We start from the raw sequence: 13,740 nt of genomic DNA, 5'->3' as shown, positions 1-13,740 counted from the left end.
GGCTTTTAGAAATGATACAGACCTTACAGACTAGTAATAAGAAGGTGTCAGAAAGGTTTCATACCACTGAAAGTAGTAACCACAAATTGACAGGCAAAATTGATTCCATGTCAATGGGCTATGAAACCATACCAAATGATACTGAGAGATTATCTGAAAGGATTCATACTATTGAAATTGACAATCAAATCATTAAAAAGTTATGATAACCTATCAGATAGAACATACCTCATGGAAGGCAATCTACATGCCATTCAAATAATCTTTAAGGATGAGAAGATATCATTAATGGAAAAATTTAAAAAAAACTTGAAATCACATGTGCAGAATGAGAACTAGGAATTGTTGGATTTGATGAAATCATTAGAAATTTTCACAGGCCAATAGATTCAGACCTTATAAAAGACAGTGATAAAAAGATTTGAATCAATTTGGGAACTTGTCAGAACTAGCAAGCAAGGAGAGAAGGTACAGGCAAAAGACAAGTGAAGATTTAACACCTCCCGCACCTTTCAGAGTCAGAGATCACTTACCAAGAGTTTCTGCTACTTTTGCTGTTGCTACCTATAAAAAGTCACCAAATACACAATACCCAAAAGGGATCTAAAAGTAGTATCAAAAAGTCACACAATGGCTCAGAATAGACTAGAGCAAATATTTACTTATTTGGGGGTAAACTCATAGTAGGGTAGCTATTCACAGACCTCTGCATGTGCTGAGAACTGGAACCAAATCTAGAAAAATGGGAGTTGCACATGTTTTTCATCTGCACTTATAGTACGTGAGAATATGCCCCAAATGGCTGGTATCTTAAATGCTATTGTCTGAAGGAGTTCCCACAACAGTTTATAGAATGTAAATGGGAACCTAACATATGAAAGCTCTGAAAGATATTAAGCAAGCAATTGTATCTTATGGCATGTTTTCACCATATATGAGGGAGTTGATAAAGACATGGGCTTCAAGAAATAAGGTTATTTCACATGATTGGTTTCAAATAGTCTCAGCTATACTAGACCATGGGCCACAGCTTCAGTGGAAGTGTTTTTGGAGAAAAGAAACTAAGGCCCTTGAAGATCAAGGTAGAGTCAGAGGTTTTGAGGTCTTCAAGATCAGATTCTTGGTGAGGGCCCTTATTCTGATTCAGATAGGCAAGATATATACAATGATTACATCTTGTCCATATGCCATATAGCAGTCATGAATGGTTGGGACAACATTCAAGAACCTAGAAAATAAGTTAATTACATACTAAGGTTATATAAAGCCCAAGAGATCCTTTTAGTTAATCTTTATGAAGATTAACTAAAGCTGTTAGATAGGGGTAGCACATCTAGAAGCCAGAGAAGTACTCATTGAATCTCTGGCTTTTGAAAATGCTAACTTAGAATGCAAAAAGATACTTTAGCTCTTATTTATAGATCAGCACCAACTGATGAAGGGATCCTACACAAACCAATATTGAGTCCTTTGACTTTATCACTGAGGCTTTTTAGTCAACAACCCAGACCAAAACTTGGATTGGAATTCCAGGTCTAGGAACTGAAATCCTAATGAAGCTACCTGGGTTTGGGCAAGCACTAACACTTTACGCTCCTTTTGCTGCCATGCCCATCATTGCTGCCACTACACCAGAGGAGTCATGAACACCATGAGATATTGGCTCGTCAATCTACTGACTGGGACAAATATGGCTGGCAGAATTCAGGGTGCCTCTAGGGACCTAACTTAGGTCATCTGCATATGAGTTATTGTTGAGGAGCTTGGAGCACTTGTGTGATTAATAACTGGGAATAGGTCCTCTCTCTGTCTCTTTTGACTACTTGGAGGACCCCTTTCTTCCTATTGAGATGTCTAATCAAGATTTTATATAATGAGATGTGCTTGGTTCTATTGTAGCTTACTGTGTACCATTTGTTAAATATCCCTAGGATGCCTGCTCCTTTCTCAGGGGAGGCATGTGGGGAAGAGGGCGGAGTATGGGTAAGAGGATGGGGGGAAGGGGAATTGTCATCATTATTTATATCCCAGCAATGCTCAAATAAGCATGGACAGCATGCTTACTGCAATTCTCCAGTTGTTCCTATCCTGGGCAGTGCTAGATGCTTGGGTGTGGAACACAAAAGTTTCCACTGTCTTCCTTATGCTGTTTATCCAACATTTTTGAGTCTTCCTCTTCACTTTGCCCTGTGCACTCCTCTAAGCAGTGTCATTTTTGGGTATCTGCCATCAGTCATTCTCATAACATAGGCAAAATATCTCAAGCCCCATTGCTGTATCCTGTAGTTTATTTCCTTCTGTAGGTGGAGATGTTTCTTAATGTCATCACTGTGTAGTCAATCTCTTCATTTGATTCTTAGAATATTTCTGAGAAATGCTATCTCTAACACATTCAGTCTCTGTCCTGAGGAGCATTTAATTGCCCAAGTTTCAGAGTTGTAAAGAAAGCAGCTCAAGACAAGTATCTCATATATTTGTAATTTTGTTGTTGTCGTTATGCTTCATGCTGACCAAACTTTTTCTAGTGTCTGGAATGCAGCCCTCACTATGGCTATCCACCTCTTGATATCTGAAATACTTCCCTCCTTTGAAATGAGGTTTCCTCCCTGATAGAAATAATTGTCTGTTTTTTGAAATGCTGATTATTTATTACAATGTTAAAATCCTCGTGTGCCCTTCCCATGTATTGTATCTCAGTCCTTGATGCTTACTTTCATATAATTTTTTTTGTTTATTTCCACCACTCTATCTACCACGGTCTGCAGCTCATTTGGACTTTCTGCAAGTAGTGATGATCATCAGTAAGATATTTCAGTTAGTGAACATCTTTCAGTAAGGTCTTCTCCCCCATTGTGCTGAAAAGGACCAAGGCCAGAGCAGAGGAAATCCTAGCAGAGGCCCAGTGTGGATTTATAGCACAAATTATCATATCTTCACTTTGAGGTACCTGGAAGAAAAAATATGAAGAATTTGGAAAAGACTTGCATGTCTGTTGCATCGACTTCAGGAAGGTATTTGATAGCATTTGAAGGAAAGGATAATGAGATTCTATGGGTACAGAGAGAAAATCGTCAGAACACAAGAAAATGCCTATAAAGATAACTTTGCGTTAGTCAAAGTCTGTGGAGAACTAAGTGATGAATTTAAGATAAATGTAGGCGTGTTGTGGGATGTTTCCTGTCCTCAGTACTCTTTAATACATTCCTGGAATTCATAATAACAGCACTGGAGGATGAGGAGATGGGCATGCAGATAGGTGGTGTGTGAATCAATACTTGCATTTCATTGACAATGAGGGGGAACTGTGGTCAAGATGTAATATATGAGAGAAGAATTAAAAATTGAAGTAATATTTAAAATAACATTACAACGTGATGAGGAGGGACTCTTGGGGGCCCCACCAGGCTTTGGGTCTAATGGCATTTGATGACTGATGAGAAAAATACAATCACTTTGTTTAGGAAGGCTTTTAAAGCTTCCTTATGCACTAGTGAATGACAACATGTTTGTCTATAGCTAGCACTGATAGGACTCAGTCTGTTATTATGAAAGAAAGAGGTCAAGAAGTTGGAGGAGAGACTTATTAAAAGGTCTTAAGGAAAATCAGTGGGACACAGTTGGGGATAGACAGAATCACAATATATTTAATACATGATTGGAAATCTCTAAGAATATTATATGTAAAATTATTTGAAAATATGAAAATAACAATTTCATATATGTTTATAATTTTATACCTTAAGATTGTACATTCTGTTTATTTCCCCAAAATTTCTACCCTTCTTTTCCTTGACATTCCTGTTTTTTTTGCTGTATTCTGCTACACAATTTCATTTATACATTGTTATATATTTGTATAAATAGTTCTGTGTACCTATTCAATTTCTAAAAATTAGAGTCTCATATGTCTGTCTTTCAGAGATAATCTTAATTAATACAGTTATCTCCAGTTTGCTACAATTTTCCTAAAAGTGGTATAATTTCCTTATTCTTTCACATGAAATACTCCTTTTCTGTTGCATGTATATCCATATCTTCTTGATGCAATCATCTAATGATAGACATGGGGTTTATTTCTTTAAGTTATTGAAGATAGTGCTGAATAAACAACAATGTATTTACATTTCTGAGAAGTGTTCCTTTTAGGTAATTTCAGTAAGTTTTTTTGTTTTCAATCATCTGGAATGACAATATTGATTGAAGTATCTGAAAGGAGGTTATGAATTCTGAAAACTTAGCAGATTTTGAAATTTCCAGTCACCACCATCATCATCACGATTTCCTTCTGTGCATCAATCTGATAACCATGTTACAAAGTAGAACAACTGCCTCAGGTCAGAAATCTTTTGTGAGCTTGGGTCCTGATGTAACACCCAAAGCATCTGCAGAGCTGAGGGAAGTTGAGTGGGATGTATTTCTTCAGACAGGAATCAAATTAGAGCTCAGTATCATGTGATTTGATCCAAGTGTGCTGCCTCCAACTTCTCCAGCTAGAGTAGGTCCTTATCTAAGAAGATCATTGCTCATGAATATGCAAATTACCTGAATATTATGGTAAATACTGGAATGTCCACACCCAAGACGAACATATAATCCTTGTCCTCTCTACAGTCACCAAGCACCCAGGTCCTCACCATGGGATGGAGCTGAATTGTTCTCTTCCTCATGTCACAACTACAGGTAAGGGGCATTCCAGTTCCAAACCTGCAGAAGGAAGAGGGACTGAAGTGACAGTGACACCTAAAAAGCCTTTCCTCCACAGCTGTCCACTCCCAGGCCCAGCTGCAGCAGTCTGGGCCTGAGATGGGAAAACCTGAAGCCCCAGTGAGTTGTCCTGTAAGATTTTGGCTGTACTTTCACTGACTACTTTACTACCTGGGAGAAGCAGAGGACTGCACAAGGCCTGGAGTGGATTAGATGAATTGATCCTGAAGACTGTTAAACTAAATATGCTCAGAAGTTCCAGGGACAGAACACGCTGACTGCAGACACATCTTCTAGTACAGCCTACATAGAGCTCAGTAGCAGCAGACTCTGCAGTCTATTACTGTGTGAGACACTGTTGCAGCCATATCCTGAGACTGTCAGAAGCCCAGGAGTAGCAGGAAGCAGTTCTGGGACAGAGATGATAGAGAATATTAGACTGGAGACTTGCTCCTAAATAATCATCTGAGTGTCCATTTTCTGCCTCATTCTCATAATACTTTAGTTTTCTAAACTTTTTCATATTACAAACATAAATAATATGATGCTGATTGAATAAGTTCTCATTATATCATACTGTGACAATCTCTTCACCAATGACCATCTCCAGTGACAAGTATGTTCCTTAATAAAATAATAAAAACTGAAAGCTGGGATTACGCTTTATGAAAAAATACCTCCGGATTATTAAAAACTGGGCCCTTTGGCAGGGTAACTTTCAATAAAATAAATACAAATTTGGCAAATAAGAGGTCAATAAATAAAGTGTAGCTAAACAAAACCATTTTCATGCTCTTAAATGTTACTTAACATCATATGTATAGTTAAGTCTGGCTCTGTCGTCCAGCAGAAGTCCAGTGTCTTAGAATGTAAGATTTGTATAGAAATGCACAGCCACATGAGCGTAATTCCTGAAAGTTCGTTTTAGTAAAGTACTTTTCACAAAAATCATTAAGCCAATCAATGCACTTTCTAATTGAGGTAGGATCTGAGATCATACATTTTCCTTGGTCCCATATTTACTTCCTTCATGGTCTCAGAAACCTGTCCTACAGTCTCAAGTATTAACAGAATGTGAACCTATACTGATACAGCACCAACTCTCACAGGCCATTGGATTCCTGCTGGTCATCTTTCTTATAAAGTGTGTTTTGATTTTGGCCAGATGGAGTGCTTGTAGACTCCCATCATCAGTAGAGCTGTGTATCAACTTCATCATCAGTGATGACTGCTACAGATAGATCTCTCAACACCTAAAGAAAGGAGTGGGTTTTGTGGAGATGTGGAAAACGGCTATGCACAGCTCACCATTCTTCCTTGAATCATCTACTCAACGTCACCTTAGGACACTGAAGACAGACGTCAGAGTCATAGTTTGGGCACGGTGTGTGAACTCATATATAAACTTGTATTAGCTGATTCTTCAAACCAGCAGGTGGCACTGTAGGTCCATCCACGAATGCCTGAGAAATAAAAGAGAGCAGAACCTGATAAGGAAGTTGTGCACTGACTGATTTCTCCTGTGAATTCCATTGTCAACATCATTGTATTCAAAGACTGTGGAGTAGTTGAAATGTGAGATCCCTGTGCTACAATACTTGAGAGCTTCTTTGTTTAATACAATCAATACGTGACATCAAATTGTAAAATATGAGCTAAATTGAAATTAGCCTATTGCCACTGGATAAGAAACTAGGTCACGAACCACTCATTATTATAGGTTAAGAATATTTGGGCCTCAGGATCATGGGGAATATTTTGGGGGAAATTGTCCCAAAAAGACACAATTGATACCTCAGGTTTATCCACAGTTCTGCAGACCACTGTTAATGAATGGATGACGGCAGTTTCCAGTGTTCTATGCTAGTTTCTGTTGGGGGCAGGATGGTCAATGCATCTTCACAGCATCACTGTTATGGTGGACTCTGAGGAGAACCAGATGATCCATGAACCATTTACATGTGGGTCACATTAACAAACATGGATGTAATGACTTTGTTCTCAGTGGGATGGGAGAGCTCTGTCTGCAAAGGTGCAATAATGGAACACGGAATGCATTTCCCCAGACAGGTTTAGGACTTGAAATTCTCCATCCCAGTGACTAACACAGAAAACATTTATTTTTCTCTGTCCAACAGATTCCTGCTTTGATTGAAGAAAAGCTGTTTTTCATGTGTAAATTTCAGAAATTATGTTTTTAAACACAGTTATGTTCATCTACCCCATAGTGACACATTTATATTCTCTTGTTCACTATCCCTGAGCACACAGGTTCTTAGCATGGACTGCAGTTAGATCATTCTCTACCTACAGGTAAGTGTGTTCCCAGAACCGGGTTTGGTGTGAAGCCACAGTATGAGGTTACAAAGGCATTCTTTCCAAATTGTCTACTCTTATATTCACATACAGCAACCTGTGGCTGAACCTAGGAATCCTGGAGGCACATTAAATGTGTCCTGCAAGGATATTTACTCATATCTTCCCCACTGGGTATTGTAGAACACTGGACATGGGATTGAAAGGATTAGGTGGAAACTCCCAAGCATTATTAGAACAAAACATGGACAGAAGTTTGAGGACAGAGTTCCTCTGTATGTAGACACAATGCCTGATACTTCCTACATGGAGCTCAGAAGCCTGATATGAGTAGTCTGCCATCTATTACTGTGTAAGACACAGTGGTGTCATGTCCACAGCTGAGCTGTTTCAGAAACTCTGAAAGAGCAGGAGACTGTCTTGGGATGAGAGAACAGGAAAGGGTAACCTAAAGACTTGCTCAAAACTTGTGATTAAGTATTGATGAAATAAATATTTGACAAAAATTAATACTTATTGCATAAAGAAATTCCTAATCACCATGCTTGCAAAAATCAGTTTTAAATTTGTAACGTTGACCCACATATCCCCCTGCTATTGTCAGTGTCAACACCTGTGTCTGTCATAATTGGGTCAACACTTTGGAACAGAAATGTTTGATCACAAATTAAATAAATGTTTAACTCCTAGGATATTACCAATATTGCTGTTGTGTTATTAAAAATACTGATTCATCAATACAATCAATATTTATGTGCTTTGAGAAACAGATTCGGAGTTTAAGCATTTCACATAGTCTTCTCCAGTCTGAATAACTTTCCCTGTAATCACAAGCCTGTTACTTATTGTGATACTCAATTTATCCACCTTAGGGGAAGATGTCCTTATCATTTCTCCACAATCTCATAGAGTCCAGGACTTTGTGAATGAATTCCCTGATGAGAACCTGATGTCTCTGTGAATCTAAACTGCTTAATTTGAAAAGTATTTCTCTATTATCACCTATGATAGCCATCAGCATCCCACTAAACTGTTTTCCTTCTTTCCTCTTCCTTCAATATCTACCTACATTTTCCCCAGTTCCCCCATCCAGTCTCCATTTCTATACAGTGGAGGGCAGGTTTCCCATGGATATTGATAAAACATCGCATCTACAAGAAGACCAAGTTACATAACTGTAACATATACAGAGGGCCTAGGTCAGCTCAATGCAGGCTCTGCTTTTCAATTAAGACTCTGTGAGCACTTATGAGCTTATATTGATTCTTTGGTTTTCCTTGTAGTGGTCATGACACCTCTGGTATCTACCTTTCTTCCCCCCACCCTACAGGATTCCCTGAGTCTACCTAATGTTTGACTGTGGGTCTCTTCATTAGTTTCCATAAGCTGTTTTGTGAAGCCTCACTGATGACAACTGGGCTAGGTATCAATCTATGAGTATAGCAGAATAGCATTAGTAATCACTTCATTAATTTTCACAGTCGTGTAGTTTTATTTTAGGTCATGGGGCTATCCATCCTCTGTATCATGACCCTCCAATCAGGGTTATGGGTGGGCTCCCTTGCATGCCATGGGTCTTAACCTGGACCATTCATTGCTTGACCACTCCCACAATTTTTGTGCCACCTATACCCTGGCACATCATGTACTAAGGGCAAATTGTAGGCTGGAGGTTTTGTAGATGAATTGGTATCCCAGACCCTCCACTGAAAGTCTTACCTGGCTATTGGAGATTGTCAGTTAAGATTTTGTATCTCCCATTGTTAGGGTAACCTTCATAGATTCCAGGGAATTTCTTTTGTGATCATTGTCTATCTTGTTCCCGAGATGCCTCCCCAATCCAGTTGTCTCTCCCAGCACTCTCTCCTCTCCATCCTCCCTACACTTGACCCCTTCTGTTCCTGTCCCACTTAAGCCTCACCTCCAACCAAGATGTCTATTCTATTTCCCCATCACTGGGCGATCCATGTGTTACCCCTTGATCTCTTCTTGTTACTTTGATTACCTTTGGATTTTAACACGGTCCTCCTTTACAGATAATATCCACTTACAAGTGAGTACATACCATGTTTGTCTTTTGAAGTCATGGTTACCTCACCCAGGATGAATTTTTCTAGTTCTATTTGTCCACAGTTTCATGATGTCATTTTTTAATATCTGAGTATTCCTTCATTGTGTAAATGTATCACAATTTCTTTATCTATTCTTTGTTTTAGGGCCATCTAATTTGTCTCCAGTTTCTGGCTATTAAGTATAATGCTGTTATGAACATAGTTGAGCAAATATCATTGTGATAGGGTGGAGTGTCCTTTGGGTATATGCCCGAGGTTGGTATAGGTAGATCTTGAGGTAGAGCTTCCCCATTTCTGGGAAAATGACATATTGATTTCCAAAGTGTCTGCACAAGTTTTCACTCTCATCATCAGTGGAAGAGAGTTTCTCTTGCTCTATATCCTCTGCAGCATTATGTGTTGTTGTGATTTTAATGTTAGTCATTCTGACAGTTGTAAGATGGAAACTCAGAGTTATTTTGTATTGGAGACCTCTGAGTGACAGCGTCAGTGTCCCGTCAGTGTTCATGATGGCTAACAATGTTTAAAATTTTTTAACGTGCTTCCCCAATATTGAATTTATTGAAGTTTTTCCTATTTTATTAATTTTTATTGAGCTCTGTAAACTGCCATATAGTTATTTTGATACTTTCCTTTGCCTTACAAAAGCTTTTTATTTTCATCGGGTGCCATTTGTTAATTGGCGATCTTATTGCCTGTGCAGTTGATACTCTATTCAGGAAATTTTCTCCTGTGCCAATGTGTTCAAGGCTATTCCCCCATTGATCATCTATCAGGTGCAGTGTATCTGGTTTTATATTGAGGTCTTTTAAACACTTTGCCTTGACTTTTGTGCAGGGTGAAAGATATGGACCTGTTTGCACTCTTCTACATGCTGACATCCATTTAGACCACCATTTTTGAAGATACTTTCTTTTTCCATTGTATAAATTTTTTTCTTCCTTCTCAAAATTCAAGTGTCCATATGTGTGTGGATTTACTTCTGGGCCTTCAGTTCAATTCCATTGATCAATCTGTCTGTTTTTATGTCAATACAACAAAATTTTTATTACTTTTCTCTACAGTACAGATTGAAATCAGGGATGGTGATACCTCCAGAAGTTCTTTTATTGTACAGGATAATTTTAGCTATCAGCATCATGATTTCTAAAGTCTCTACAAAAATTTACACTTACTTCATCATGTGACTGTACCCTTTCCTACATGCATACCTGCATTTGTTGTTTTTTATTTGCTTGTTTATAGTCATTCTCATTGAGTGAATAATTTTTCATTGGAGATGTTTTAATCTGAATTTCATGAGTGAACTAAGGACTTTGGTTGCAGGCCATAGGGAATCCAATCTAGAACTAAACAGGAAATTCTTTCTGCTGGTTATGTTTTCTAATATAAGAAGGTACTATAAAACATGCAGGGAGATAAAGACATCAATAATCTCACAGAGTACCAGGCCTTGCAGTCCTCTCTATCATCCTCCAGGTAAGAGTTACCAACTAGCGATGCTTGTTACACGCCGAATAACCGCTTGCTAATTAGAATTGTGACCTGCTCCACATTAAAGATTTCATCCCAGGTGAACTTGTTCAAAAACTCATTACTAGGAATGATATAGCCCTAGTAGACTCTAGTTGTATTACTAATGGTCATGTTGTCTAACTGCCTATAAATATACATGTTTATATATAATAGATTAGTGTTGCTTACCGTCTTGATCATGGAAGCATCTGTGTACAGTGTGCAATGATCTTTGTAGACATTCATGACTGGTCAAATTGATGAGAATGAATGACTGAGTACTCAGCCACAGTGAATCCTCTATGTCAACCCCCTCCTTTCCCAAAATCAAGGATCATCATGAAACAGAGAAAAGAAAAAATGTAATGTTCAGAGAATGAGGTTGAAAGTCATGGAATTCTATCCACAGATATTGAAGTGTTCTCATTGCACAAATGACCTCTTAGCAGTTATTGTTATCAGCATAAGACCTGCACAAAATCAGATAAATTAAAATTACAGTGAAAGCCTGTGGAAAGGTTAAGCAGGTAAACATGTCTTTTGGCCAAACTGACAATGTTAGTTTGATTTCTGAAAGCCACCTCTTAGAAGAAGAGAACTGAATTCCTTAAGTTGTCTTCTAAATTCCTTGGCACATGTGTGCCCTGTCTCCTCCCTGTACTGAACAAAGTATATCTTAAAAGACTACAACACAGGTGGAGGAAGGACACCCCATGGATCACTGTAAGCTAAAATGATGTTAAGACTGGAAGAATGCTTAAGAAGTTAGAATCACTTGTTTTTGTTTTTTTTTTTTAGAAATATGGCGACTTGGCGATTACTCATGACCTAGTAGATATCACCCACCATATCCATATAGATAGCATTTATTAGACATACTGAGTTATTCATTAATAAAACAAAAGAGATCAATATGTTAGAAGAAAGATCTTTTGTTTTGGGAGATCATAAGGGGAGCACGAGGGATAAAGTGGGTGAGAATATGATCAAGAATATTGCATTCATAAATGAAAATTTCAAGGGATGAAAAAAATCATTCTGAAATAGCAATATTCCATATGTTTAGAATTTTCATATAGGTGTATAATATCCACTGTACGTATTTAACCTATAAAGTCATCCTAGCATTTTCTTTCCCCTCCACATCCATTTGACAATTTTATTTCATTGGACATTTTCAGTTCTACATTCTTACATATGTGCATTCACAATTATTTCTAGCTATAAGATTTCTAAAGACTACAAATTAAACTCAGAAAATATCTGTTTCTTAGTGGGTCTTAAATTACTTAATAATGTCTTCACCAATTGCATTCATTTTTCTCAAAGTGATATAAGTTCCTTATACATTACTGATGAATAGACCATGTTTTAAGCATATATATATCTTGTTTTCTTTATAAAGTCATTTGTTCAAAGACATATAGTTTGGTTTTATAATTTATCTACTGTAGACAGTGCTGCAATAACATTTGTGTGCAAAAATTTCTGAGAAATTTTCACTTTTGATCATTTGTGTAGGTGTTTTAGAATGCAATCTTTTGCAAAAACACTTGCTAATGCCATGTATATGAACAAAGACTAGAAGTTCTCTTAATTTATGAGTTTTGAAATCCTTTTCACAACTACTAACTGTAAATCTTTTGTCACAAGAGGAACAACTGTCTATGGCTCAAGTCACATTGTAAACTGTGAGCTTATGTCTTGATGTTACATTCACAGGTCTACAAAAGGCTTGGGGATATAGTATTTGCTTCATTTATGCAGACAGGATTAGAACTGGACTTTGGCATCCTCCTGCCTGACCCAAGGTACCTATCTCTTTCTTCCAAAGCTGTACTAGGATCTTATCTAAGAGGTACACTGTTCATGAATATACAAATCACATGGTAAATATAGAGATGTCCACACCCCAGAACAACATATGATAAGTGCCCTCTCCACAGTCACAGAGCACACAGGTCCTTACCATGGAGTGGAGCTGGAGCACTCTCTTCCTCATTTCACTAACTACAGGTAAAGGGGCATTCCAGTTCCAAATTTGGAGAGGAAACAGGGACTGAGGTGACAATGAAACCTAAACTGTCTTTTCTACACAGGTGTCCACTCTCAGGTACAGCTGCAGCAGTCTGGGCCTGAGCTTGTGAGGCCTGGGACCTCAGTGAAATTGTCCTGCAGGACCTCTGACAATATCGCTAGTTACTATATTCACTGGGTGAAGCAGAGTCCTGGTCAGGGCCTGGAGTGGATTGCATGGATTGATCCTGCAGATGGTAGAACTGGCTACAATCAGAAGTTCCAGGGCAAGGCCACACTGACCGCAGACACATCCTCCAACACAGCCTACATGGAGCTCAGAAGCCTGACATCTGAAGACTCTGCGGTTTATTACTGTACAAGACACAGTGCTGCAACCACATCCTGAGTGTGTCAGAAAAACCTGGAGGAGCAGAAAGTTGTCCTGGGACTGAGATGACAGAGACGACTAGCCTGAAGATTTCCACAGAAATAATCTTTCTGAGTGTCTGTTTTTCTACCTTCTTCTCTATAAATAGAATGATGCTAATTGACCTCCATTTACATGTTTCTCTGTAATAAAACACTAAAGAAGGGAAAATTGTGTTGAAGCATAGTGACAGAATTATCTCTGGATTTGAAGAGACTTGAACTTTTTGGAGTTGCTTTGAAATGCATATAGTATGATTTTATCAGTAAAGTTTCCTAAACAGCATATTACCTATCCAAAACTCCTCACACAGTTTTAAGTGGCATGAATGTGTGTTTTTTAATTCTACCTCTGCTGTGTAGTAGAATTTCAGTTTCTCAGAAACGAAGATTTATTTACATCATAATGTACTACCACATAAGGGTAAATCTTATAAGCTGACAAAACATAATTAAATTACTTTTCATAGTACTGGTTTATTTACCCAGTGTGTATACATGTCAGTTAATAATAGGTTTGAGATTCTTCATATTAATCTGATCTTAAGTTTACTGCCTTTCTAGAACCAGTACCCTGACCTACAGTCTCAGGGTTTTACACACACTGACTTACTCTGACAAGTCATCATCGTTCATGTTCCTCTGGATATGTTCAAGTCACTTTTGTTCTACAGAGTGATTGGTTTTG

At 38.1% G+C, this 13,740-nt stretch overlaps 1 gene segment (V, D, J or C); it reads left to right on the top strand.

Annotated features, from left to right (window-relative positions):
* LOC148120320 (immunoglobulin heavy variable 1-84-like) overlaps positions 1 to 13,047 on the top strand; it is a 192,779-nt gene extending 179,732 nt beyond the window's left edge. The window contains 1 exon segment of the V gene segment in view: positions 12,707 to 13,047. Within this exon segment, the coding sequence occupies positions 12,707 to 13,032 (326 nt within the window).
* The last annotated feature ends 693 nt before the right edge of the window (positions 13,048 to 13,740 follow it).

This window comes from Myodes glareolus, chromosome 11 (genome assembly GCF_982192425.1).
Source record: "Myodes glareolus chromosome 11, mMyoGla1.1, whole genome shotgun sequence".
Lineage (NCBI taxonomy): Eukaryota > Metazoa > Chordata > Mammalia > Rodentia > Cricetidae > Myodes > Myodes glareolus.
The sequence above is the reverse complement of the archived record's forward strand: the minus strand, read 5'-3'. Positions and strand labels throughout refer to the sequence as shown.